Here is a 25,090-nt window from a genome sequence, read left to right as displayed (position 1 = left end):
TTCATTTTCATCCAAGGACAAAAGACAGAATGATGAAAATATATAGTGTATAAAAAAGTAGAGAAGAGTCATCTCTTTCTTGTGGCTTTATTTGGTGATGTCACTGTTGTTTATTCCTAGTTTATATGGGAGATTTCAAAGTGAAACCTATCTAACAATACCATGGATCGAACTGCTGTTTACCTGCTGCTTGGTCTTATTAAGTGCAAGACCTGTCATTAGTAACTTCTTTTTTTTCTTTTGTATTTTAATTTGTTATATTTGCACGTACATTTGTTTTGATGTCTATTTTTGTTGAACGGATTCAATCAAAAGGTAATGGTTACAGAAGCCCTCTCCATTGTCAATAAAAAAAAAATAATGCTTCCAGTTTTCTGTTTAAGCTCTGTTTTCTAGTAGCACAAAATTTAACAGGTTATTCGAATCACAAAGACAATCACTCAGTGATTTTCAATGCAGTTTTCTTCGAAATCAGATCTGCCACTAGAGGGAGGTCTAAACCAGCTGATGGAAGTGTTCTGAATTTAAAAAGAAAATGTTGCTCAAGTAAAACCGGTGTTAAAGGAGCAAGAGCAGCTCGTAATAAGAATGAAGTCACCTAAATGAAATATAAGAGAAACTAAGATACTCATACTCTAGAAAACATTATATTCATATTTATACACCAGTAGAGCAACCAAGTTTGCAGAGCTGTAGTGGAAGACTTGTATTAAGTAACATATGTAGAAGAGAAAGATTATTTTGGCTGCTATTTTTGGATGATCCAGCTTAAGAATTGGCAGATCTGCATGCTTTGGGAAATCAAGTGGTGTGGGACGGCACGGCAGAAAGCATGTACTAGAGAAAACTGCTTGCCCCAAGGCCACGGATAATGGAGAACGTTGATGGGATTGGAACCACACAGTCCCCTTGGGAGAGGTCCACTTCAGTGACCTAAGCATTTCCCATCATCATCGCCCTGTCGGGCATTCGGCACAGAAGCTTTGGGAAACATTCCATAGTTAAGACTAGCAGCCACTCACTCAGTCACCGAAAACAGTTTCTGCTTTTGAGAAAATACATTTAAAAAATTACTGGTGATATGTACTAAGTATTAACAGTGTGATACACAATGTACAACTACTTTCCTCAAGAAAATGCAAAATATGTTTTAATGTATAAGGATATTTAGATTTGAAAACCAGTTTCATGGATTGAGTTTAAATTTTCTGGGTAGTTTGTTTTTTTATTTTTATTTTTTATTTTTCCCATATGACCACCAACATTAGGAATTCAAATATTTTAGAATATCGACCAAGCCCTTTCAAATACAATTTTATGTAAATAAACCTACCTTTTGACATGTAAAACAAGTTTCATTTAGATCTGTTGAATGTATTTTATGGGGAAAATAAATTGGCACACACTTCAGTTACTAAAAGTACTTTTATTTTTATTTGCAAATGTTTTACAACTTTAAAAATTTCATAAAATACAAGATCACACAGAACCAATTTAGGTAAATAGAAGCGTGGTCACATTTGTTTAGATTGCATTATTGCTATCAAAGACACACCCAATTCAAAAATCTTCTGCTGAAATTTGGCAAAAAAAAAAAGTATTATAGTGAGATTTAAAATAAGAAGTCGTTTAATTTTCTCCCCAAATTGTAAACTGTCTGATGTGTATGTTATACATTTAATTTCTCCATTTCAGCCACAAGAATGTGACCACTGTCTCTGGACTGGAGTGGAGAAGTTCCTCACTGAAACATAAGAAACAGCTCCATCCAAAGTGTAATGCACTTGGCTTTTTTGTTTGCTTATTTGTTTTTTGTTCTTAGATTCCCACAACTGGAAAACAATGCAGGCCTGTATGCTGAGGTGGCCCTGCAGATCTGTTAAAGAGGAATATTTACAAATGATCTGAAGATAAAATTCTTCTTCAGTCCTTAGATTTGCCTGAGTTGGTCACTTGCAAACAAAAAAATGATGAATTCAGTTAAAATATCTGACTCAAGTGGGGGAAAATAATGAACTGTATCATAATGCTAACATATTAAAAATAATGATTTTTAACCCTATAGTCTTGATAATGTATAGAATTTACACATGCAATGGGAAACTCAAGGAACTGACCATGTTCCAGTAATAATATGTATATCCAGTTGGCTTAACTCATGGTACCAAAACAATTAAAGATAATGAAGATATTTTTTCAGATTTATCAATGAAGAAGGTGGCTGAATCAGTAAGTTTCCTTTGAGAAGTCACTTATCATCTACGTAGCAGTCCAAAGAGGCCTAAAAGGAGAGCTTTCATATAAAATACACATTATTTTATGATAGTAAATTCTAATTTGTTGCTTTCTACCTGCATTTCGTGTATTTGAATGGTTCTGTTAGAACAGCGGGCTCTTCATAATAATATTTCCCAGAAACCGAAGAATTGAGAAATTATTCTAAAAACTCTGAATGATTCAATGATCACAGTATACTCTTTGGATTTAAATGTGTGCTCTGATGAATAATACATGTAGAGCTCTAATCTAGTTAATTATTTCTTTCTACTCTAGTTAATGAATATACTTCTATAACCTTATTAAAGGCTCATTTTTAATGTTTTTGAAAAGGCTCAGTCATTTTATAAAAGTGTAGATGGAAATAAATGTTAGAGCATAATCTGTAAATGAGTTAACATTTATTCAAAGTAAAATCTTGCAATAAAAGCAGACATTTGGGGTTCTCTTGAAACCCAGAGGTTCGTGTGTGCAGTCTCTCTCCTGAGCCATATTTATCTGGGGACTGATACGGCTGCCTCCTCAATGGAACACATGATTTCCAGTACTTAAGGCTTCATATTTTTCTTAAAAATCCCTTGTTGGGATATATGGCTCAAGGCCCCACCATAAATTCATTGATATCCTAGAGTATAGCTCAGTGGAAGAGTGTTTGTCTAACATGCAGAAGTCTCTGGGTTCGATCCCATAAGAGTAAAAAAATGCTAATTTGGAACTCAGTACGATAGTATCCAATCAACCAGGAGTTAGAGGACCAGGGTTTCCAAGACAGCCACACTCATATAGTAGATGTGAGGCCAACCTAGGAGACATGTCACCTTGTTGAAAAAATAAAATAAAAGGAAAAGGAAAAAACAAAACAGAATGGGGGAACTCATTGATATTATCTAGAAAGTCTCTCGATTTTTAGAATAAGACTAAAACTTCCCTAATTTTTTATATCATTCCTTTGCCATTCCATTCCATTTCTATGCCATTTCCTTGAGGCTATTGGTAGATGCAGGCATCAAGACAGACACAATCAACTGGGGCATGGATTTGAGGAGCCTTCATTCTACAAAAGGTTTGATGGAAAACTGTCTAGTTTCTCTGCAGATATATGCCTCCCCTTACCCAGTCACAGACAACCTAGAAATGGTACTCCATTCTGGGGTCCTGTGTTGCTAGAGAACCTAGCAACACTGCTCCATCCTCGGCCCTGTGTTGCTTACACAATCATCTCTAGATGATTACCTGTAAAGAAGTTAGTCATCTTAAAAACCTTAAACATTTGAGGTCCCATAATAACAATGTAAATTATATTTTACCTTGATTTGAATTTAGATTTTGATCAAAGTGTGGCTGATTCTTATCTCCTGGAAGATATAGATGCTTTCAATTGAAATGTGTTTGTAAGGCACATGAATTTATAAAAATGTATACACCAAAGACATGTTCCTTAATATGCAAGATAGCATATAATGATCCACGTTACAGGAAAGAGGTAACAATATGAACTGGCTCACATAACATAACATAAAATAACATCACATAGAATACAGCCCTTTCATGGGTTATTAGACTGATTTAATTCTAAGGCTCACATTTGAGTTAAAAATGAAATTTTAAGAGTTTACTTATAGAAAATAAACAACTTAAATCCAGCTAGAAGATGAAGACAGACTGACTGGATATAGTAAATAAAAATCACAAGCTCTGCCTCAGCACTTCTTCTATGTGACCAAAAATGCTGGGGTCTTCAATAGTAGGCGTTACCTGAAAAGAAATGAACAACATCAGATGCTCGCATCCCCGTTAGCTTCTCTAGGACTTTTTGTACAACAAACAGTGATATACTTTGTTTTAGCACTCACAGTTATTGTTTTGTTATGCTTTTAACTTTCTTTTGAGGTTTTTCTTTTTTGACACAGTGACTCCTGTAGTATAGGCTGGCTTCAAACACCTTACCTAGCAATGGTCAGTCTTGAGCTCTTGATTTCCCTGACTTTACTTCCCAAATGCTAGGGTTACAAGCCACATGATTTATACCCCCAATTATTTCACAAAAAGAAAACAGATAAAATGTGTGAAGTAGGGACCTTCAAGTACAATATTTAAAGTTTAATCTTTAGGAATAGTCAAGGAAATAGTGTGTTTAGAAAAATTGTTGGCATGTCCACGGAGTCTCCAGATTTTGTGTTTGTTTATTCAGAAATTCCCTCAGACAAATGTTTCTTACAATTCTATTAAAATTATTGATGAATTTATAGATGTTCATGACAATCACATGCATTGACATTGAAACACGTATGTACTTGAATGTCTAAAGTTTCCTAAGACAATTGTCTCTCTTCATAGTAGAATCAGTTAGCACTGATATCCTAGAACATTTTAGACTTCTCAAAAACTCCAATTTCTCCTCATGGATGGTCTTTAGTGATTATAATGAAGCAAAATATACATTTAGTTCAAAGAGATGAATTTCTTCAAGTGTATTTGAAATGTACAAAATTGATAAACTCAGTTCACCCATCAGTTTCTATAAGTAAAGCATATGATTTAACCAATATTTCTTTCTCAAATTCTCATACTTACAGAGTATGAAGGTTTGCTGGGGATAGAATTCATGATTGAAAATGTGAATTTAATAGAATTTTGCTTGTGCCAACACATGATCCAAATCATTTCAGGACTCAGCATTATAGAATCGGAATTATTTACCTTATAAGGCTTGCCATTGACCAAGGCAGACAGCGTAGACCGTGGAATTTTGCCAGACCTCGTTTTGGGTAACTGCTTGACAAAAACTGCATTCCGAAAAGCAGCCACGGGGCCAATGCTCTGCCTAACATGTTTCACGATTTCTTCCAAGACTTGTTCTTCTGTTGCATTTATATCTAGTGAGAAAAAAAGTGAGTTGGTAAGTGAAAAACTAATGGCAATCATTCCATCCCAAATAGCCAGCGATGACAGAGACAGCTCACCTTTCTTCAACACACAGAGGGCTAAAGGAACATGACCTTTCAAAGGGTCTTCTTTGCCAACCACAGCACAGTCAGCAACAGTGCCATGTGAAAGGACTGACTGCAATAAAAAAGGCCATATTTTAGAATATATATATGCTTATAATCTTAATATCTTTAGAAAAGGGAATCGTGAGATCCATAGCCGCTTTCCTGCAATTTCCTACAGGTTTGCATCATTTCAACTGAGGCAAACAGTTAGGATCCCCATGGTAGTTACTGCGGGCCGACAGTAACAAAGATAAATTGCTTGGCTTCCCTGGAAAGTGAAGAGATTGTTTCTTCATCTTAATTGCTTGTTGATGAAGTCAAAGAAAATGCATCGTGGATATTGTACATAAAAAGAGCACACAGGCCTTCTCTAACAGGAAGCTTTAGGGGTATTTGATTCGATATCAGAGCTGTCTACCTAATAAGTGTGCTTTTCAACAGATCCAAGGATGCCCCACCCCCCAAAAAAGTGAATTTATTTCTGAGGACTAATGGAACATTTTATTCCATAGATGGATCCTACCACCTACAGAGGCTTCTCCAAATATAGGGGAGATTTTCCATGAAGAGAATCCCTGGTATCAGATATCACCACTATGGAGAACAATGTCTGCTGTGCTCACCCAAAGGTCAGTAGGTCATTAAGGGCAATTCAACTTTATCTCTACAGTCACAGATTTATTTACCACAAGAAATATAGATGCCTGTGGTTAAATTATCTACTTAGGTGCAGCATACACAAATGTACGAGCAAAAGTTCTCTGAGACTGATGCACATTTGTCTTTTCAAATGTATAACAAGAGAGAACAGTCAATAGTCTTGATACACAGCTCATTCCCTGGAGCTGATTCTGTCCTCTATTCATTCATTCAACAAATACTTGATGCTCTCAAATCCTACTGCATTAGGCTGAGTGAAGAGCAAATATGCACAAAGGATTGTACTGGATGTTTTTGTGTGTCAACTTGATGCAAGCTACAGTCTTCAGAAGAAGGAGCCTCAGCTGAGGAAAGTCCTTCCTGGGATCCAGCTGGAAGGCATTTTCTCATTTAGTCATCATTGCCAGAGGGGCCAGGTTTGGGCTGCTGGTCCTGGATTCTATAAGGGGATGGGCTTAACAAGCTATGGGAAGCAAGCCAGTAAACACCTCCCCTCCATGGCCCCTTCATCAGCTCCTGCCTCTGAGATCCTGCTCAGTTTAGGTTCCTTTCCTGACTTCCTTCAGTAATGAATAGCAATGCTGAAGTGTAAGTCAGGTCATGGTATTTCATCTCAGCAACAGAACCCCTAAGACAAATTGGTACCAGCATAGTGTGGTATTGCTGTGAGAGACATGACTATGTTTGGGTGAGGATCGTGGAAGGACTTTGGAACTTTGAGCTAGAAGAACCATTGAGTGGTAAGAGCTCAGCGAGATGTTCTTTAGGAGCTTGGAAGGCAAGAATGCTGAGAACACTGCAGAAGATGGAGGCCTGGCTTGTGAAGTTTCAGAGGGAAGTGTAAAGACTCTATCAGGGCTATTGGGCATTGTGGATTCAAATTGCCTGTGGTTCCGGTTATCTGAGGCTGAAGAATTAACAAGAGATCAGAACTACTAAAGCAAAATTTTGCCTTGCTGGGATACATGAAGCTAGTCAGCTGAAGCTAAGAAATTCATGGTGATGAAGAGAGACCAGAGTCACTGAGGTGAAATCAGGAAAGTGTTTCCTGAGAGCACAGAGAAGCTGTGTTCCAGAGGTGGCCAAGGTTGTACCTTGTGCTGGTAGCCAGATTGGGAATGTGTTTGCATAACCCTTTTGAAGGCATGGAAGGCTTATAGAGAGCACTTGAATTATAGCACTGAGGGCACAGGAGATGTCATTGGTGAAGGGGAAGCCACAGGGGCCATTGAAGACCCAGGACTAAAGTGATAATGTAAAGAAGTTGAAGCTTGGCACTATGAAAATAGCCTATGAGAGGCTATTGGAGAAAGAGAAGCCCAGTTACAAGGACCCCAACATTCTGGAGATGCCAGTGTCATGGGAAGACCATCTAGAACAGCAGCAGCAGTGGATTGGAGCCAGCCAGACCTAGAAGACAAACTGTGTGTGCTGCAGAGGGCAGGGCGGGAGAAGCGACCCAAGCCCTTGAAGGATTCCAGAAGATCCTGAGTGAATCCCAGGTATATGGACTTTAAGTTCTTTATTCTGGCGGAGCTTGGTTGTGCTTGGTTGAGATTGTGACAGTGTCCTGGTTCTTCCCTCTTGAAGAAGGTATTTAATTTTGATTTTTAAAGGAGCCAATAGTTGAAAGACTTGAACTTTAAAAAAAAAAGATTGGCTATTTTAAAGGAGATGGAATTTTAATATGTTTGAATTTATAAAGACTTGGGACTTTTAAAGTTATTTAAGATCTTGGGGATGAATAAGAAAGGGAGGGTTGTGGCTGAAGAGTGATTTGTTTGTGTGTCGGGTTAATAAGGAGTCAGTTGTACTGGGTAGTTTAGTCAACATGACACAAGTTAGCATCACCAGAAGAAGGACTCTCAGTGAGGAAAAGTCTCCTGCTAATCTAGCTATAAGGCATTTTCTCATTTACTGATCAATGAGGGAGGAGCCAGTTCATGGTGGTTGGTGTCATCTCTAAGCACAAGAAAGTGGGGTCAGCAAGCAAGGGAAGCAAGCCAGTAGGCAGCTCCCCTCCATGACCTCTGTATCAGCTCCTGTCTCTGGGAACCTGACCTGTTTCCTGACTTCCTTCAGTGGTGAACAACAATGCTAAAGTGGAAGCCAAATTAACCCTTGCCTTCCCAACTTGCCTTTTAGTCATGGTACTTTGTCCCAGTAATAGAAACCCTAACTAAGACATGGAGTTTACTCTATCAGAGAAGAAAGTTATTATAAAACTTTCATCATAAAGCTAGGTGATGGTGGCACACGCCTTTAATCCCAGCACTCAGTAGGCAGAGGCAGGCGGATCTCCGTGAGTTCGAGGCCAGGCTGGACTACAAGAGCTAGTTCCAGGACAGTCTCCAAAAGCTACAGAGAAACGCTGTGTCGAAAAAAGAAAATAAAAGTCATCATAAATGTTTAATTTTATGGTCATGTAGCTATAAAAAGGGATAAGTTATCTGCAAAAATGGATTATCTAAATGAAAGATAACACTAAAAAGCTGTTAACATCACTCAAAAATATGGACCTCAGAGATGGCTTCCCTTAGCATAAGACAATAAGAAAATATGGGTAGACATTTACCAGGCAAGGGAGATGGGACAAGAAAAATCTCAATAAACTACCCAAGATCAATTCGGATCAGGAAATAAGCGAGTGAGGCTGGAGACTGTAGAAGAAACAATGGTGATGGTGGAAGAGAGGCTGCTACTTACAAAGTGAGCTGTTGGGGGATTTAATCCAACTTTTAGAAGCACTGGCAAGGAATGTAGCAATTTCAGGAATAAGAAATGCAAAGTCAGAGTGGAATTTTAAGGTATATATTTAGAGTAGGCATAGAATTACAACAAATTAAGCAGAAAGTGGAAACTCCCCACATAGATCATGCCCTCATGCGTACAGAGCCTGCCTGACTCATGTGCATGTATGCATCTTTGCTATAATCTATAGGTTCTGACAGTTTGTGGTATATATCACCACTGTAAATACACAGAACAGCTTGACTTATTTCCAGATGTCCTGTCTCACCATTGATCCTCCATTTCCATGAAGCCTTATTGGCATTAATCCTTTTGCTCTACCCCAATTCCTTCTCATGGGACCATACAAATTATAACCATATTGTCTCCTTTTCAGATTGACTTTTTATACTTAAGTATAAAAAGAGATTTTGAGAAATATGGACTTTTATATCAGTATGGAAAATAGCAAACTATTGAGGGAAGGAGGTGTCTGTTTAGACAGGGTAACATACTAAGGGTCTTATAGTGTACTCATGTTGGGGTGGTAGATGTAAAAATATCACCTTAAGAAGCAAAACAGATAATAATATGTGACAATATTTTGGGTCTGTGTGTGAATAATCTAGAGAGATTATGTAAAGATAATAAGAAAAACCCTGAGAAGTTTGAACCTGAATAGTTGGTTGGAAGAGATTTAGGTTTTTGTTAATTGGGTTTTCCTTTTTTTTTTTTTTTTGGTTTTTCGAGACAGGGTTTCTCTGTGGTTTTGGAGCCTGTCCTGGAACTAGCTCTTGTAGACCAGGCTGGTCTCAAACTCACAGAGATCCGCCTGCCTCTGCCTCCGAAGTGCTGGATTAAAGGCGTGCGCCACCACCGCCCGGCTTGGGTTTTCCTTTTTAAAGCTAAAAATTGTCGGACTTAGGAAAAACATTGTGTCTTGCCTCGGAGATGGTCCCTTCAGATACACTGAAGACTCCTAAGTAGAAAAGTTGAATACAGGAGACTCATGATCTGAATATCACCTGTAGATGTCATTCATGCAAGGATAGCAATGGAAGCTGTAGACATAGATCATATTATTGAGGGAGAAAGTAGAAAAAAGAAAGTTAGAAGAACATAAGGAACGCTAACATCTAATGGACACCCATAAAAGAAGCAACTGGCAAGGTAGAAAAATCCCAAAAGATGGAGGGAGTGTGTGTAAAACAAAACATAACAGGATTAGGAAGGTGCTCACATAAGAACCAAGTGTTCATTGTTACTTGCTATTGTTTTCCTTTATGAAACCATATTGAAACTGTGCCTTCTCTCTTTAAAACTCTTGGGATCCTCAATAAACACAGGATATCTGGCACAAATCCAATGTGAGACCTCACACAGCCCCAGCTGGAAATGGTAATACAAATCATTACAGTATCCCTTCTCCGAATGCCTGGGTTGTGTTTCTGTGCAAACAGCTGTTAACTCCTCCAAATGCAGAGAGTCGGGCATGCTAAAGAAGTGCTTGAGACACTCATTCCATCTTTGTCTCCAAAATCGAAAAAGTTCTGCTGCAGACACTGGGCAGTCTGTAAACCAACATATTCTGCCACGACTTCAGTTTCTTGTCTCAACATGTTCCGTTTTTATAACCTATTTTACTTTTAAAGTCCATATGTTGAAAATGCAGAGATAACGCACTGCCTGATTTTATTTTATTTTATTTTTGGCAGTTACTATAGTCAGTTGCCAGTTATGATAAAATAACTTACTCAGAGCAAGTGACACATGGATTTGGTAGGCAAAATAGCGTATTTTTTTTGATGAATGAAAATGGCTCTTTTATTTGGCTAGCTAAAGTCATCAACGAAGTGTCCCTTGGTGCCCCAAGCATCTGTAACCTATTTTTGTAACATGCTGATGGAATCTTTTCAAATTAATTTTATTTAAAATATTATTTAGATATTTTGTTGCCTAGCCAGTATGGCAATACTACTAACTAAAAATAAATATCAGAACTTCCACACTGTACATTTTTCCATTTAACATTTAATTGCTTCACTTTTTTTTTTCTTTAATGATGACACATTTTAAAATAGTTAGGAAATTAATTGTGTCTTAAAGTTGAAAGAATAATTTATAAATAAACCACATAATTCCCTGGAATATAATTTCAAAGTGTTCCATTTTTATCTGCTCAGGTAAATTTTTAGTTTGTAATAATACAAGGCCAGCCGGGCGGTGGTGGTGCCGCCTTTAATCCCAGCATTCGGGAGGCAAAGGCAGGCGGATCTCTGGGAGTTCGAGGCCAGCCTGGTCTACAAGAGCTAGTTCCAGGACAGGCACCAAAGCTACAGAGAAACCCTGTTTCGAAAAACCAAAAAAAAAAAAAAAAAAAAAAAGAATACAAGGCCATTTTCCAAAACAGATGTCATCTCTAAATAAAGCTCATTATAACAATAAATATTACACTTTTCAACCATTCAATAGGCACTGTAAAGGAAGAGAGAGGGATTCCTTGGTTTTTCTACTCATAATATTTGTATGGTAGATGATGGTTTCAAATGCACAATTTAAATGAACAACATCATAACACACATTGAGGATATCTGAGAAAAAGAAGCCGATCAAAATTTTATGGAGAAGACAATGAAAGCCCTATCTGCACATCACCTCCACGTGATGTCAATGAACTATTCATAATAAACTTGCATTAGGATGAAAGACAGAAGTACAGCTTAAAACAGGACTGTCTTGATAAATATCTGCTATTGTTCCAAATATGGCCATTTTTCTATGTTTTAATGAATTTATGAGCTTTTATTGAGTCTCCAAGGCAACATACTCAAGTTTTGAAGTTATGTTTTTTAGAACTTTACATATAAGCAATATTAAAGACTCAATAGGTTGTATTTGTGTAGTGAAGTGTATATGTGTGTGCACACGCATGTGTGTGTATAACAATAATAATCATAGAAAAGATTGCTATGAATTTGAGACTTCAAGAGAGGGACATGAAGGGAATAAGAAGGGAAGTATACAGGAAAAGTTAGAAGGAATAAAAGGGAAATGATATAATTTTGACCAAAATATTTAAAAATTATTTTAATTTAAAAAAATATTTCAAATCAGTCATCCTCCATGTCATTTCATGAGAACTGTTGGTCTCCATGGTCAGAAAAAGGAGCATGCTTTTTCAGCTCCTCTGCCACTGAAGTACTCAAGCACATGGTTACAGACGTTCTGTGTCTACTGAAATTTCCAGGGGTCTTTAGAGAGGCCATGGAAATGTACATGCATGGAAATAGACCCAATTATCTTGGCACCATCCTTAAAATAACAAACAAAATATCTAACTTGGAGAACATTGTGCTTGATCAGAATGACTTCCCTGGGAGGAATCTAAAAGACCCTGCCCCAGACTTACCAGGCAGCATTTTCAGAGCAGATTCCCATACTCCCAGGGATATTATTAGATTAATTAACAAACTTAAACTTTTGCTACAAATGAAAATTGAAGGCAGAGAGTCCAGTGTTTTTTCCATTGTCTCTGTCTACAGCAGTAAGAGAGAGCTGAGGAAGAGAGAACATGCTGGTTGCTGTTCGAGGTGTCTCCCCAACCCCTAACTAGAAGTTTTCAGTCTCATTTTTCTTGAGGACACTTTGAACTTTCTCCAAGTTTCTCAGCTCGCCAGCTCCTTGCGAGGCTTTCAAAGATTAATCAAAGTTCAAAATAGATCTCATTGCTAAGTAGGCACAGGAGGCTATTTCATGCACTGGGGTCTGCAAAAATAATGTCCTTTTAAATTTATAAAAAGTATCTGACAGCTCCATTTTCTCGTACAAAGAATAGAAAGATCAGAGTATTCGAAAGTATTTCTGGCAGTAATTTTCATAGATTATCAGGTGCTTTTATGTTCACTAATTTAATACCCTTTTAAAATTTTATTTAGCCCTTTGATTATCCAATATCAAGTGGTAAGCACTGAAATCATATATACATAAGCAATAATAAACAGAGTCTATAAGATATATATGAATATTAATATATTCATGAATATATAGAAAGATAATCATATATATGAAAATAGGCTATGATTTGAAGAGAAACATATGGGAAAGTTTAATTAGATTAAAAGGAAAGAGGAACCAATGTATACTTTAATTTAAAAAGATAAACTGTAAAAGATTTAAGAAGTTTTAAGTAGTAAAACTAGAAATAGGTAAGCATTTTTATCATTCTTAAATAAACAATTAACTGTTACATTTATGGAAATGGATTTTTTAGTAGATTCAGAACCTTACATTCTTTTGAAATACACTAAAATATACGTTTCTGGTTATCACAAATTATAGCCATATAAAAACAAGATAATTGTAAAATAGGATTAAAAGTCATGTGGTATAGAGTATATTATAAATCACCTCTTACTAAAACATATCATAGTCTTCTTCTAGAAGTATCAACATTCTAGCCTTGCTCAGAAGGTTGGGCATATCAATAAGAGAGAGTAAAAATATCAGAGAGAAAATTGAAGGCACGTGTTATAATTAATTTTCTAAGCTATTTAATGAGAAACAGGAACATGCCAATAAGCAAATGATTACACAGATTTTCCAAATAAAAGGAAAAGAGTCCAAATGTGAAATAAAGTTTCTTATTAAGCATAAATATTCAATAATAATTAATCATTTATTTATATTAAGAGATATGTTAGAGTCAAGGGCTAAAAAATATTCTAAGACCCTGTAACAATATTTCTGTTGAAAATCAACAACTCAGATCTGCTTTCTTCATTTTTCTTCTTTATCTGCTCATTTGAGCTTGCCTGAATTCTGCTGTTACACAGTGAGGAGGATGTCAGTGGAAGCGTAAAAATACACAACACATAACCATATAATTGACTATGACAATTTCCATCCTAAAAGTAAGGGAACTAAGAACTCTGACTGATAAGGGCTCTGCAAACATCACCTTCACAGTTTGATTAGCTAGGCTACAAGAAAAGCATATGAATTTTGGCGTTAATCTTCTAGAGGCAAGAAATTAAAAGTTCATACGAGCGGAACCAGCATTTGACAGCACTTTGAAATATATGAAGCAAAAAATTTCCATTTCAAGTTAGGACAAATTGTTGTCATTTAATAACAAGATATTATAATAGCACATGGTGGACACGCGTTCTAGGACATTTTATGATTTTTTTATTCAAAAACATCACATTGACTGACACTAAAGATGTCATTAAGAAAGATAAAAAAAATAAGGTCATCATTACAAGAAAAATTAAGTTGTTTACTTTGACCTGAAGTCAGGCATAGCCATTAAAGAAGATAAACCTGCCAATTAAAAGGAGAAAAATGAGACTTTGAAATGTTTTGATCCTGATACATTGAATTGTTAATCATGTTAGCTTTAGTTTTTCCTTCATTGAATTTTTCTTTGTTTATTCCATGTAGTATAGGAACTATTCTGGAGTTCTATAGGAATAAAAAAATTAAATAACTAGATCTACTTTATCTTTTCTAATTAGACTTATTACAGTGACATTTTACCAGCTAAAATACCTATCAGAAGTTTCATAACACCTTTACCAGTCATAGACTCTTGTGTAAAAATGGCAAAATTAAGTAACTATCAGTTTTTTAGAGCTATCAGTTTTCTTTTTTCAATTTTTAATTTTTATTTTCATTGCCATTATTCATTTTACGCAGAGAGAGGCATATAGGAACATTTTCAACAGAAATCATATATACTTTGCTTATGTTCACATCCCTATACCTTCCCATTACCCTTATCTACACTCCTTGCTCCATTTCCTATTTTTCCCAAATATATACATACATGAATATTTACATATATTTTCCCATATATATGGAAATATTATATGTCCACATAAATATATATTATCAAATGTGGCACTTTCAATAAGTATATACAGAAAAATATCCAAGAAAAACTTACTAAGCCTTGGCAGAGGCCCAAATGAAGGAAAAGAGGAGGGAGCCTTAAAGCCGGCCTTGTCTTCCCCACACCAGATCAATACTCCAAAAAAAAAAAAAAAAGCAGGACTAGTTCCTGGCCTACCAATTGAACATCAAGTAAGCTAAACATTTTTCTTCTCATGAGAAACAACATACCCTGTGGGAGGGAGAACAGGAGTCTCTCCACTCCACACTAAAAACACAAAAAGATTCACTGTTCATTGCTTTCCCCATCAGGACCCATGAAGACCAAGAATGGATCTCTGCTGAGTCAACCTGTTCTACTTCAGGACATGCCAGGATTTATACAGACCCTTACCTGTTCTCTCCCTGTGAATATCATACATGATGATACTGTGGAATGTACCCAGGTAATAGAACAACCAAGCGAAATGTCAGTTTATCACATACAGACCAGTTAAAGGCAAACGTGAGCAACAGCGAATAAAGGCTTGATATTTGGATTCCATATTCACTTTAAAGGCAGTGCTCTATCCTGGCAACCAGTCATGAGACAAAGCAAAAAAATCAATAATATTTTTGGATACTTTGAAGAGTGAGGGTCCAAGAATAAGTCACTGCGGGAAAAGGAAAGGAAAGAAGGGGACACAGGCAATCACACCTTCCTGGAACAAGTTCTGCTGGACCAAGTACAAATGTAGGAAGACATGAAATGAACTGGAAGGGCCTGAGAACTGAAAATTTTACCACGAACCCTCCCCTCAGAACTTCTCTGCTGCATAGCCGAGAGTGAAGGTGAATGCCAGAGACAAAAATCTCACATTTTAGGTATGAAATGAGGAAAAGCACTACATTGGAAGGCTTCAGGACAGTTTGCAGGTTCTTCTATGTAAGCTCCACATTATAAAAAAAAAAAAGCAAAAACAAACTGTTGTGCTAGCTGCGGGCCTGCTTTTCATCCTGCCCGGCTCCCGCATGGCTAGCTTTACACCAAAAATAACAACACACAAACTGTATTCATTTAAACACTGCATGGCCCATTAGCTTTAGCCCTTACTGGCTAATTCTGATATCCTGATCAACCCATCTCTAATAAACTGTGTAGCACCGGTCTTGCCGGGAAAGATTCAGCATGTCTGACCTGGAGGCTTGCTTCATCGCCTCAGAGAGCAGAGCTATCGCGTCTGCTCGGGAGAGGGGAGCATGGCGTCTCTGGGCTCACTTCCTCTTCCTCCCAGCATTCTGTTCTGTTTACTCCTCCCACCTAGGTTTTAACCTATTAGGGCCAAGCAGTTTCTTTATTCCTTAACCAATGAAATCAACAGATTGATATCTGACACTCCCACATCAACAAACACCAAAATACTGCCTTGACATAGCCTAACTTTGTGGATTTACATCATATCTATTGCAGAAATGGAAATAATTAATTCTAGAACCCTTCTATCCATCCTGTTGACTTTTGCCACCCTCAATGGTATCACATAAGAAATTCCATCATATGAGAAAGTTCAAAAAGGCCAGAAAAATAAGCATTGCCTTCAGATTAAAAAAGAGAAAAGAAACTACATTCAGATAGTATGCTTGTACATAGAGTATATCAAGATACCTAAAGGTTAAAAAAATATTTAGAATTAGTTACAGAAAGTTAGCAAAAATAGCTTGATACTTAAAATTTTTTGAAAAGTCAAAATATTTACATTTACTAGCAACTAGTATTTGTAAACTACTTAAAGAATATACCCTACCTTCAACAGCTAAACATTAAATGCTTGACAATGGACCTGCCAAAATGAGTTCACAAAATACATTATGAGAAAAAAAAGATCAAAGAATTTCTACAGCAATGAGGAAGGACACAATGCTTATGGATTAGAAGGTCAAAGTCATTCAGATATAAACTTTCCCAAGGCAATCTGTAAAGTAATACATATGGGTTTTACTATAGCAATCAACATTGGTGAATGGATTCATTGTAGCCACATAAAAACTCATCATGTCTATAAAAGTAGAATAGCCAGAGAAGCTAAGATGATATTGAGAAAGAGTAGCAAATGCAGGGAACATAGTACTTGACCTTAAAAATCCTCCTCAGGGCTACAATACCAATCCAGCCTGGTCCTGGGGAAAAGGCAGAGTAGTGAAACAGCTGAGCTAAATACAGACAGCTCAGATAGCATCGGCTGGTTTGTAGCAGATAAGCTAAGATTATTCAGCAGGAAAAGCAAAAAACCATACTGGAAAAACAATATTACTGAAACACTGATCAAGACATTTAAAACAAAACAGGCATATTTTTAGACATTCCATCAAAAATACATATGTATAACAAATAAGCACGTAAATCCGTTCAACATTGTTAATGGTTACCTCAGTCAAAAATATAACAGAATGAAGTATCATTATCCATCTATTTTAATGGTTTAAAGATTAGTAACAATATCTGAAAATGATAAGAAGAAATAATTGCTAAATGTTGTCAGTGGGAACACACAAAAAAAAGTGTATCCTGGACTAAGGAAACAGGTGAGCTAAAAGTAGACCACTCAAATAGCATCGGCTGATTTGTGGCAGATAAGCTAAGATTATTCAGCGAGAAAAAGGAAGAGTTTCACGCATACTCTCATACTGCCAAGAAAATATACTGTAGGTATACAGCCTAGAGCAATGAAATGGCTATTGAAGGTAGGGTATATTCTTTAAGTAGTTTACAAATAGTAGTTGCTAGTAAATGTAAATATTTTGACTTTTCTAAAATTTTAAGCACTGTGCTACGTTTTGTAACTATATATAAAAAAAAACCTGAAATTGAATGCATGCTATAAAATACTATTTCAGAAAATTGTCCAAAATTAGAACAACCCATTTCTCCAATGAAGGAATAGATACATAAACACATCAGGGCATCTAACAGTGTAATTCTACATTAGAATGCTAAAGGGCCAAAATCATGGATGTTCAAAGAAACTCCAATAAATCACCAATTTATTAGATTAGAATAAAGACTCTAGTCCCAAAATGTTGCAATACTGTGTTAATGTTACTTATATAAAATTTTGTGTTATGCAGTCTTAGTAGCAAAAAAAAATCCAGGGTTGCTAAGATTTATGAGGGTGAGAATATAAAGGTGATATTAAATAATTCATTTGAATTATTGAATGTTGAAATACTTTATATTCTTTCTTCTGATGATGTATACAAGAATCTATATAAATATAAAAACTCAGAGTTTGTACAATGAAATAGAGTTACCTGATTTCATTAAAAGTTTAAGTAAAGAAAAACAATTGCAGATGCTTGTATAAATTACACTGAAAAAAATTCCAGGAATTGAGAGCAAAACAAAAAAAATAACTTGAGGACTAAAAGCAAGCCTGATGATGAAGGAGTACTATACCATGATGCTAATGATGGGTAAGCATCTGGTAGCAAGCAGCAAATGTACACAGACATTTCCACAGGGACCAAGTATGTACAAATGCTTATAACGTCTCACCAAACATATAGGAAGGAAAGAGTTAAGTGCAGATAAAATGAAAATCCACACAAGCAGAAGAGGCAGAGAGACCCAGAGAGGTAGGGGTTGGAGAGAGAAGAGCCCAGCTTTTCTCATAAATGAATGTGTGGTCAGTTTCCAGATGACGGAACCTCAGTATTTCATCAGTTCATCACGACTCATTGACACTACTTGGTACAGAAGATCAGTATTCATCAATACCTCTTCAATAGCACCTGCAGAAATCCTGTGGCCTGCAACATTTATTACATCATCCACCCGAGACATAACATATAGGTAACCTTCCTCATCCATGTAGCCGGCATCCATGGTGTCATAGTATCCCTGAAAGCAAGAATGCATATATTCAGTTAGCGTGCAGTGGTAGGCAACCGCATGATCATTTTTCAACGCTTGTTAAAGTATAAAAGGGGACATAAATTGATTTATTATGAGCACTTCGCTATTTCCTCAAGCTTTGAGGTTAAATTGCTTTTGGTTTTGAATTTTAACTAGATATTTTTGCTCTGTTAACAAGCAGGAGTAATTTAAACTGTCCTTATATATGTTCAAGTCACGTATGGGAACTTGGAACTATAAAATTTGTGAACCCAAATACTTTCTGTAATGGAGAAGCGATGGCTAAATAGTTCTGGTACATTTTGGTATACCAAGGGAATTTTTAATAAAGATTTCAAGTTGTATCTATTTCAAAAACTTTCTATAAAAATTATAGAAAAAAATCACTTGTTTACTGACTTTGATTAGGACTGAACTCAGGCCTCAGTGAAATTTAATAATCATTATGACATAAAATATTTCACCAATTTCACAGTAATAGACCTTTGTTTAGAAATCACAACAGAAAAAAATAATCGAGAAAAAAGTACAAAGAAAATTACATATTATTGTCTTTAATATGTCTAATTTATTTGATGCTTGTATGTAATCCTAATTTCTAAAACAAATCTAAATAAATGACTCTGTATCTGTTAGCCTTTCTAATACTTCCTATGGTTTTCTCTGAAATGAATAAATGAAGTCTTTTTTACCAGACTTCAACAAACTTGACAAAATGGGATGTATGGTAGAGGGCAGGTCCAGACACACACCCTCAGGAATTGCAATTCTTCCTGCGTACAGTATTTATGAGAGGCCACTTAGAGAAACAGGGAAGGGCAGACTACATTGGTTCTAGGCTCAACCTTTTCTCTTCTGACTTGCATGAGCTGGATTAAGTTGTTTGGCCCATGCTTTTATTAAGCCTGTGGATGACGAAAGGGGTGAGGCCCGGAAATAAGGCAAGTGTCAAGGTACCTCATGCAGTTTAACCATACACCGGGGCTCAGAGGAAACTTCTGATCTTAAAGGCAATCACGCTAAAACCATATGTCCCTATGGCTTGCCATCATTAGGTGATAATGAATTGTATCTGTACTCTGATGAATTACCTGTGGCCCATCACATAGACTGAATTGGCTGACTGGAGTCAAGTCAAATGACAAATATCTCTGCCACCCTCCGTCAGGAGAAAGTTTAATCTTGGCTGTTGAGGTCACCTGTCTCTGAGATGTCTTTCTAAAGAAAGCTATTTAATCCTTGTCATTCGTCTGGTTGAGTAGAGCATCCATCTTTCACTCACAGACAATGAAGTCAGAATGCTAAATACTCGCACTCACGGCTTTTATGAAATCCTCATCATTCCTTTTGCTGTAGCTTGGCACATAATAAGGACGGTGAGGGCAGGATGCTGCTGTGTAGTCTCAACATATTGCCATGAGCACAGTACATAGATGAGTGACAAATGGACACCCGGGGAAGCCAAGCTTTGTCACCTGGGACACAGGGGTGAGAAACTGGGCTTTATGGATATGGTCTCTACTGTGTAAATTTATTCATTTTTAAATGGTATTTTAAAATAAAGGATTAAGAAAGCCTGCCCAAACTAGATAAGGGTATGGAAAATACATTAGATTTTATTCATTAGCTAAGTCTAGTGGGGTGTCCTAATGACTTTTCAGCTCTGAGTGGGTGCTTGCTCTTAGTCAGTAGAGAGGAGTCCAGTAAAATGTCCAAAATTGTTGGAGCCCAATATTACTGGATTTAATTTGAAATACTCTGATAGTTATAGTTAGTAAAAGTGAATGAAACCTTTCTATGTGTAGAGATGGCAGTAATTATCCAAATGACTGGTCTGGATAATTCTGACTTGGTCACTGTTATCCTTGTACCTGGAGGCTGGTTTGTATAAACTTGAAGAGTTCTTTTTGATCTATGATCCTAGAAGCACGTTGCTTAAATTACCAGCCCCCCCCCCAAACAAAATAGAAAGCACAAAAAATTTAAGTATATTAAAGTTCTCACAGGAAATTTCTCAAAGTATAAATGTTTGAAAGCTTCCTGATTCTTCCAGAGTCCCGAAAAAGCCCCAGGTGGTAATGGTAACCTTAAACAAATACAGGAAAGATAAAGTTACTATGAATAAAAATAAAAACAATCAATAATAGATATTAATATTTTACATTGTACTAAAATAATAAATTTTCTCATTCAAATGCAGACCATTAATTTGCTGGGAAGATCATGATTAATTAAGTAGAGTACCATAAAATAATACAATTATTTAAGAATTATTATTATTTTTTAGCACTCACACAATATCAAAATACTAATAAGCATACTATATCAGTGGAAAAGTGAATTATTTAAGAAAAACACTTCTACTGTAAAAAAAATATTTTTTTGCAAAGTATCAATATATTAGTTTTCACCTTTGTCTGCATAATGGAATATTTTCATTTAGGTACTTAGTTTATGACCTTATCGTTATCATTTTTATTCCTCTCCCTCTTTGAAGCTGCCTTCCAATGAATGCTCTTCTTTCTTTTCACAACCATTGAGCCCTGTATATTTTATAACTCCACTGAACGCATGAAAACATGGGGCATACAAAATACAAGGTTCTGTGTTTCTTTTCTATATAACCAATCCCATACTGCATTCTTTCCCCTATACCATCAAACTAGTGTTATTTGAAAAGAGAGGGTCCATACACTGTTTTCAGTGCCAAACTGATGAGACGGGGGTGATGGGGTCAGAAGGTCGTCCCAACATCAGGCATACATGACACCGAATTTTATTCCCACATGTATCAGAAAATGTTAATGGGAGTGGGAGCAGCTGTTTTTACCTCTGTGGGCATCCCTGCTGGTACTCCGCCTTTTCCACCACATTCAGTCACCCCACGGTTAGCTCTACTTTGCTCATACTAGGACTTTTAATTTTCTGTCTTATTATTATTATTATTATTATTATTATTAATTAATTTGTTGAAAAGATTTCCGCCTCCTCCCCACCTCCCATTTCCCTCCCCCTCTCCCCACTCCTCTCCCCCTTCCCCCACTCCTCTCCCCCTTCCCCCACTTCTCTCCCCCTCCCCCCACTCCATTTTCCCTCCCTCTCTAGTCTGAAGAGCAGACCCGATTCCCTGCCCTGTGGGAAGTCCAAGGTCCTCTCCCCTCCATTTTCTATCTTTTTTTAAAAAAAGGAATATGCTAATATTTCAAGACATTATGTAATTGCAGAAAATGCATGGAAAAGCACTTAGTACTCCCAAAATGCAAGGCCACAGCAAAAGCTGCAGAACGCTGACTCACTGCTATGGTGGCAGCCCCGACCATTAGTGCTCAGCATTTATTCTGTTTAAAGGCAGCAGGCCAAGGCAATAAGCCCCTTAGGCTCTTTCAAATGACTTTACTACACGGATCTTTCTAAATAGCCATGCAAATAATCTTGCTTAATCGGTTTGTTTTAAATCAGCATGCTAATGATGTGCAAAAAGGAATAAAAGTCAATTTTAGAAACTGAAATATAACACTAATATAACAACGTCCAATAATCAAGTTAAGGACATCATTGAGATGCCAAAAGTACAGACGTAAAATAGACATTATGTGGAAAATCAGATTCCACAAAGGGCCAGGGGAATCATGGGTGAAGCAGATTATCTGTTAAATAAAGGAGAATAAACGCGAGCAGATTCACATTGAAGAGGTCACTGTCAATTTCTCCAACAAAATGTCTCAAGGTAGGGAGCCTTTTCTAACACTCCTAGTGTTCTTTTTGGAGGGGCAAATAGTTTTAAAACATCCTCTTTATTACATTATGAGAAAAAAAAGGAAAATAAGGCTGGAATAATAAATGATGATTGGCATCCATACTGGTGTAAGGATAATAGAGACTTAAAGCATGTTGGTCCAGAGGAATGTGTACCCAGCTCTCCACAAACATATTCCCCATAATGAGAGCTGTGCATACTGAGGAACATATTGTTAAACAACCATTTCTCTTATTGTATCTACACGAAAGCAGATATAGAAATTCTGTTTCAAAAGCATCTGTTCAACGTTCCCATTATCGCCACACCCCACATCACCCATCTCTCTTATTCTAATGAAGCTCCTGTTCAGGTTTCAAAATATAATCCCCTCTTCCTTTTAAGACTCCATCATTTTATATCTTCACATATATCCCACTGTTTTGATCTAACACTCTCCTTCTCATCTTGAAGTCTGATTTATGGCCTTGATGCCCTTCTTCTCCAATAAACCTCATTCTTAAAGAAAACAATAAATTAGGTATCAGCCTCCCTTTTGGACCAACAATTGCTGTTTTCTCATATTTTATTTAACCTGAGATGTAAAGAGATAAGGAGTGTGAGTTTCCCACTCAACTTGTATCTTCAGAAGCAGAGCCATCATTTATGGTGTTGATTAAAACCATGTCTGGCAAGGTAGTGTGGCTATTGTCTTTCATCCAAGCACTTATAAGATAAAGGCAGGAAAAACAGTAGTTCTTATCACACAATACACACACACACACACACACACACACACACACACACACCCCACAGAAAAAACAAAGAAACAAATAATAATCCTATGTCTAAACATTTGAAGATAAGTCCATATGGAAATAAGTGTCTCAGTAAATATAAAAAGCCTGGAGATGAGTGGGATGATGAAGGTAGAGTTACGAACAAGGAAGAGGATAACTGAGGGGAGACAATAACAAGCAGAATGATTTAGAACCAGGAGATCACAGTATCTATGGTAGGAAGTCTGAGGATACTAATACTGTCCAAGTATCCCACAAGCTCAATAGAAGAACAAACGTTGCTTTAAAATGGGTCGAAATTCAGTAATGAAACTTAGTGTTTAACTGAAATGTTTTGAATAATCTTAATATTGTCATTTCTGGCCATGAAGGCAAGATAACAAAAGGACGGTCTGGAGAAAAAGCGTGAATGTTTTCATGAGACAGAGTCTCACTGCGAGGCTCTGCCTGGCCTGCAAGTCCATGTACAGACCAAATTTGTGGTACTGACCACAAATTTACGATATCCACCTACCTCTGCTTCTGCTGGGGTTAAAGCATGTGCCACCACATCCCACTTATACTGGATGCAAATGTTGGTACCGTGTTTAATCAAGAGAGATGCTGCTTCATGGCTTAATGCAGCAAGCAGTTTGTGGAGAGAAGATGAGGTGTGAAAAACGAAAGCGCATCGGGGGAATTATTCACCTGTTACATCCGTTCACAAATTCACACTTGTGTTAAATCACACCTTCATTTCCTTCATTCAGGTACTCCACTTGCTATTTCCTCAGTGCTTGCTGTCCCTAACTCTGCCTGTCCTGCATTAATAATACAATAATATAAACTGTGATCTCTGATGCATGGAGATACTAGTGTAAAGTGAAATATCAAAATGTAGTAGATTAGTAATATGAATAGGAGAAAGTCTATAGTTAACAATGCTTTCTCCATTCATAAAATATGTTACATTATAATCATAGGTTATTATGTTATATCGCTTCTTCAAGTGAGTTAAATAATGTAAAGTGAAAATCCCCACGATTCTTTGGGAACATATTTTACAGCAGTAAATTGAACTCTACATTTCCAGAAGCTTCCAACATGAAATTTTATTTATTTATTTATTTATTTTTTATTTATTTACTTATTTATACAATGTTCTGTTCTGTGTGTATGCCTGCAGGCCAGAAGAGGGCACCAGACCCCATTACAGATGTTTGTGAACCACCGTGTGGTTGCTGGGAATTGAACTCAGGACCTTTGAAATTTTATATCCCTACTTAAGATAAGATGTATATTACTAGAAATGACAAGAATGGTTGGCTCAAGTCAATTAAATACTTGAAGAAAACAGCTTAATTGTTCATAAGTCCAACACTATTTTAAGATGAAGGAAGGGAATGCTCTCTGATCCTCACTGGCAAGATGTGATATCTCAATAAATTCAGATGCTTCTTTTTTGAATATTGAAATTGTGTCTATACAGAGACCTTTGAGGCAAGTCTCATTCTAACATTAGAGAAAAGCAGAAAAGTTTCAAACTGAAAATATTTTTGATAAATACATATATTAAAATAGATAGATAGATAGATAGATAGATAGATAGATAGAGTGGGGGATGGATAGATAGATGATAGATAGATAGATAGATAGATAGATAGATAGATAGATAGATAGAGTGGAGGATGGATAGATAGATAGATAGATAGATGATAGATAGATAGATAGATAGATAATAGATGAGACAAAAGATCCAAACAGAAGTTAGTTATATGATTATATGCAGACAAGACAGAGACAACTTTTTTGCAGGCAGTATTCCAATCAAACATATGTTTGACCTTATTGATATCTTAAATATTATCTTAGATATTATATAAATTACTCCTCCTCCCTCTGTAATAATGGTATAATGGAGTATTTTCCTGACTTACAAAATGTCTTACAAAGTGAATACGTTATACAGTTAAAATAAAAAGTATGCACTAGAAAGAGAGGTGAGAAAATCTAACTTTCTTGTTGTTGCCTATTTTCTTCCTCCAAATTCTACTACTGTGTGGTGTTTTCCCTAACTTTTGCAAACAGAATGAATTAAATTCTTATTTTTAATTTCTCTAATTACAAAATA

The 25,090-nt window shown here is 36.4% G+C and overlaps 1 protein-coding gene across 1 annotated transcript in view; it reads right to left on the bottom strand.

Annotated features, from left to right (window-relative positions):
• Positions 1–1,406: 1,406 nt before the first annotated feature.
• Acss3 (acyl-CoA synthetase short chain family member 3) overlaps positions 1,407–25,090 on the bottom strand; it is a 150,525-nt gene continuing 126,841 nt past the window's right edge. Inside the window, exons 12-16 of the mRNA XM_075954457.1 lie at positions 20,449–20,530; positions 18,307–18,429; positions 5,241–5,340; positions 4,978–5,153; positions 1,407–4,032 (exon numbers count right to left, since the gene is read on the bottom strand). Coding sequence (XP_075810572.1) covers positions 3,964–4,032; positions 4,978–5,153; positions 5,241–5,340; positions 18,307–18,429; positions 20,449–20,530 — 550 coding nt within the window. The 3' untranslated portion in view covers positions 1,407–3,963. The remainder of the gene's footprint in view (positions 4,033–4,977; positions 5,154–5,240; positions 5,341–18,306; positions 18,430–20,448; positions 20,531–25,090) is intronic.

The sequence above is a fragment of the Microtus pennsylvanicus genome, chromosome 20 (assembly GCF_037038515.1).
Source record: "Microtus pennsylvanicus isolate mMicPen1 chromosome 20, mMicPen1.hap1, whole genome shotgun sequence".
In the NCBI taxonomy this organism is placed as follows: domain Eukaryota; kingdom Metazoa; phylum Chordata; class Mammalia; order Rodentia; family Cricetidae; genus Microtus; species Microtus pennsylvanicus.
This window is presented reverse-complemented; position numbering and strand designations above follow the sequence as displayed.